This window comes from Lactuca sativa, chromosome 6 (assembly GCF_002870075.4).
Source record: "Lactuca sativa cultivar Salinas chromosome 6, Lsat_Salinas_v11, whole genome shotgun sequence".
Taxonomy (NCBI): domain Eukaryota; kingdom Viridiplantae; phylum Streptophyta; class Magnoliopsida; order Asterales; family Asteraceae; genus Lactuca; species Lactuca sativa.
In genome coordinates, this window is record NC_056628.2 from 8,667,466 (window position 1) to 8,672,091 (window position 4,626).

Genomic DNA, 4,626 nt, shown 5'->3' on the forward strand with positions numbered 1-4,626 from the left:
ACAATTTATCCTAGCATTGGTGTCCATAAGTGTATTGTTTTGCTACGTGTCAAATGAATTTTTCTGATCAAATGACCAATGATTTGCCTCCATTTAAAAGGACGTTGTAGCGCTACATAATTGTCGTCTTCTACATAACAAAAGAAGACTTGAGTGTTGCAAAATAATGGGACACATAAAAGCACTTCTTCTCTCTGCGTATTTGTCTCTCAAGAACAAAATAGCACAACAATGTCTTATGTGTTTGGGATTCTGATTAAGCCTATAATCATAATCGTTTTCTTGGATTAGCTCACGATCAGAATTCGTGTAACCCCACTGAATATACACGATCCAAGAAAATATCCAAATTGAAATACCTAATTCTAAGACAAAATGGTATTACACTATTACATTAATTCGATTTCAATTTAGAGTAGTTGATCACAATATTGAGAAAAACTTCATGACTTAAACAATAACTAAAATGTGAAATGGTCAAACAGTCTGTTTTAAAAAGTTTGTTTCTATGTGATAAATTGTTTTGTTTATGTAATATTGCTTACGTTCAAACAAAATCACATTGTAATATATTTTTTGAAAATATGATATCAAAATTTCATTTATGTCACATTCAAAGTTAAAAATCAACTTTTCACTAAAACTAAAAAAGTGGAGTAATACTTATTTTTTGAGCAATTCAATCATAATGAGGACTGAGGTACCCTTCACTTGATGACAATGAAATATAAAAAGTAGGGATAGACATATTAACCGAAAAATCGAACCATTGCCAAATTAATCAATACAACCTAAGCATTTTAACCGAACCATTACTAAAACATATGATGCGGTTTCTAATTTTGATTAACCAAATACATATGGTTCGGTTACGGTTTTCATCCAAAACCGAACCACTATTAACTGAAACGAATCATTAATATTAATAAATATTTTTAATATAATATAATATTAAATACTCCTTTATCTCATATTTATTATCTACTTTTGATTATTAACGTATTTATTCTTTAATTTTGACTTTAAATATTTTTGTTTTTGATATATAATATTTGAGGCAGAATATTGTGTTTTAACCGTTTTTTCATTGTTATAAGTTTTATTAAGTAACTTATATTAAGGTCAAAGTTAAATAATAAATATTTTAAAAGTAAAAAATGGACAATACATATGGATAGATGGATTATAATGTATGTAATATATTGAGAATTGAAATTTTAAAGGGAAATTACTTGGAGTTGGATATGATAATTAATCTTCTATCAATATAGTTATATATACACAATCATTCATTTTTTTTATAACAATGGATTTATTTATTTTCAATTATTATAGAAAAATATTTTTATTTTTATGTCATTTTTGATCATTATGGTTAACCGATATTAACCGTTAACCATAACCATTAACAAACTAAAACCGCTATCCAAAACCAATATTAACCGTTAACCAACGATTATTAAAATACATTAACCAATTGTAATGGTTATGGTTCGGTTTTGATCAATAACTGAAACCGCTCTATACACACCCCTAATAAAAAGTCAATTGTTTAAATGAGGGTAGACTTTGTTAATACACAAAAACATGAAGGGTGTTGTTTAGAAAAATAAACTATATTTATAGTGGACGTGCACTAGTCTCTAATTATTTTCATGTTGCAAGAGGCTGAGTTTTTTAATCGACCTCTTCTCATCTTTCATAGAGAAAGAACTTTTGGGGCAGACAGACTGTGGAATAGTGTTCTAAAGTGACGGTTATCGGTTCAGGTATCATTTTATTCATCATTCTCGAAAAAGTAGAAACAATTAAAAGGTTTCTTTCGGTCACAATCAAGAGTTCTTCAATGTCAATGTCTTCTGAAATCTATGAGTTTGATGGATGTATCTTCAATGATCCATTTTCACCATTCAATGATTCATCAACCATTGACATCCTCCAAGCTTTCCAAGAACACAATTACAGCTATACCCCTTTACTACCATCATCACCACCATCACCACCTTTGACCACCCAAGAAAATCTTGACACCCCATTCGAGGAAATTGACCAAATTGCCCCCACCATCTTCTCTTCCTCCCCACCAAGCCACCAGCTTCAAAACCTCTCTCTTTACCAAATGGGTATTTCTGTAACTTCTTCAAACGAGGCTCTTGACTCTTGCCATTTGGATGTCAAAACAGAAGAAAGTCAACTACCCTTGTATGATAATTACTACTATGGTGGGTCTGACCATGCATTGAAGATGATGCAGAGGAGTTATAGCAGCAATTCTTTCCAACAACAGAAACCAAATGGTGTTCTTTATGAACCAAAAATTAACGGCTTGATTGAATCTCAACATCTTCAAGCCCAAACCCTGACCTCACCTGATCAAAACTTCTCATATTCCCATATGAGAAGGGTTTGCAGTACTGGTGATTTACAAGTTAGTCCTCTATTCATTAATTTACTTCGACATCCTTCTCCAATTTTGAGATGTTCCTTGAAAACTACACTTTAAACTTTATTCCTTTTAGGTCACAAGATTCTCATACGTATTTTTCTATCGAAGGGAATTTTAATAATTTACGTAATTATCAAATGGTGACTCACTAAAAGAATTCTTATATTACGTACATGTAATTTGTGAACAAGGATATAATATAAATAAATCATTGAATATTAAATTTTGTGACACTTATCACGTATATTCTTTCTAAGTTATAGGCTCGTCTATCAAAGATAAACATTCTAATATGCTTGAGATTCTAAACCACTATATGATAAAAAAAAAATGTCAAATAATTGACGTTGAATAATGCCAACTTAAATTTTATGTCTTTTGAAGCTCATTAATTTGAAGCTAACTTATTTGGTGCCAATAATGTTCGACCTTGTAAAAGTATAGATTTCTAGAGCTAATAAAGAGAGTGACATGTTTTCTTTTGTACTTATGTTATTAAATATGTTTTTGACATTCTTACCCTTCATTTTAGAGTCCAAAGATCAACCAAACAAGTCAAAGGCTGTCTTCTAGTCCATTGGCCACAGAAAGTTCATTCATGGAGGATGCAAATTTTAAGGTCGGGCGTTACAATGCAGAGGAAAGGAAAGAGAAGATCTTGAGGTATAGAGCAAAGAGGACACAACGGAATTTCAATAAGACAATTAAGGTAAATTGTGTATACAAGGGATAGTTTAGTTATTTCGTTAATAATCAAACATTTATATATATAGAATATTATTTTTGTTCAGACGAAGAAAATAAAATGTTTATTGGCTTATATTGAAAATAGTATGCATGCCGGAAGACCCTTGCGGACAACCGACCACGAATACGTGGTAGATTTGCACGCAATGACGAGCCTGGAGAGATTCAAAGGACTACAATTTTTCATCGATATGGAGATGAAGAGGAATTTTGGGTAATATATATATATATATATATATATATATATATATATATATATATATATATATATATATATATATATATATATATATATATATATATATATATATATATATATATATATATATATATATATATATATATATATATATATTACTTTTTCTCTTTTAACTTCACTAAAATCAAAGAACAGATAAAAAATAGTCAAAAAGTTTATAGTCATGGAGATACTATTAATGGGACTAATAGTGGTTTATTTAACTAATATTAACTTCATTTATAGTTAAAAATTTGCTTTTCTTCATGATATGGTTATAAATCGTAATAGTTGTATTTTACATGTCAAATTTGTAGATGGATGGATTTCATGAAGACGACGATGAAAGAATGATTGGTCGAGGACAATTTTTCAATACTTATTCATCCACTAGTCAGTTTCAACATCAAAGATTCAACTTTATTCATAATTGAATACAAATTTACTCCTCGTTATTCATCTTTTTATTTTGAAATTTGTACGATGGTTAAACTTAACCATTTAAAGTGATCAATATATGTAATAGGTTTTATTTAAGTTAATAAGCAAAAAATGATCACGCTCTTCGGTTTAGGGATAAACGCTTGCAGTTAGAATATGATGCAACTGTTTACTGTTGTATCATGTTATTTTGTTTCCGTGGTATTATACTTACTGATTTTCAATGTATAGCAGATAATAGTCTTACAGACAACAAAAATATAATACAACTATTTATCAATGACATTTTTCTTGATTGGTTGTTTTTTGAAAAAAAAAAATATAGCTTGTAAAGGTAACATTCTTATTGAGAACTTTTTCAAAGGCAACTTTTGTTTTTTAGTTGATACTTTGTAATTCGCTTGCTTTAAATCTTCCATAGCAACAATGACATCTCCAATAAATGCTAAATGCACGAGTGCACATGAGAGACTTGGTGTTCCTATATATTTATTTAGAGCATGTATCAAAGGGGTTTTAGCCCAGTGGTACGGAGTGTTGTCTTTCTTTCTAGAGGTTGATGTTTCAAGTCTTATATATATATATATATATATATATATATATATATATATATATATATATATATATATATATATAATTGAATGTGACCGACAATGCTAATTGTTATCCGTTTCTATATATTTATTTAAAGAACAAAACCAAGAAAAATAACATTAACGGAATCATGATCAATAACATTAATGGAATCATGATC

General features: G+C 29.1%; 1 protein-coding gene across 2 annotated transcripts; it reads left to right on the top strand.

Annotated features, from left to right (window-relative positions):
* Positions 1-1,678: 1,678 nt before the first annotated feature.
* On the top strand, positions 1,679-4,126 carry LOC111921870 (zinc finger protein CONSTANS-LIKE 2). Of its 2 annotated transcripts, XM_042896016.1 has the most exons (4): positions 1,679-2,428; positions 2,979-3,155; positions 3,279-3,407; positions 3,749-4,126. In XM_042896016.1, the coding sequence occupies exons 1-4, from the start codon at positions 1,847-1,849 to the stop codon at positions 3,863-3,865; spliced, it is 1,005 nt and encodes a 334-aa protein (XP_042751950.1). In that variant the 5' UTR covers positions 1,679-1,846; the 3' UTR covers positions 3,866-4,126. The 2 variants fall into 2 exon arrangements, with proteins under 2 accessions (XP_042751950.1, XP_042751951.1); XM_042896017.1 differs by lacking the exon at positions 3,279-3,407.
* The last annotated feature ends 500 nt before the right edge of the window (positions 4,127-4,626 follow it).

Excerpts from the sequence above, each read along its gene's own strand:
- LOC111921870 (XM_042896016.1), top strand. The coding sequence starts at position 1,847 with ATGTCAATGTCTTCTGAAATCTATGAGTTTGATGGATGTATCTTCAAT. Across the intron at positions 2,429-2,978 it reads GCAGTACTGGTGATTTACAA|AGTCCAAAGATCAACCAAAC; the intron begins GTTAGTCCTCTA and ends CCTTCATTTTAG. Across the intron at positions 3,156-3,278 it reads ATTTCAATAAGACAATTAAG|TATGCATGCCGGAAGACCCT; the intron begins GTAAATTGTGTA and ends TATTGAAAATAG.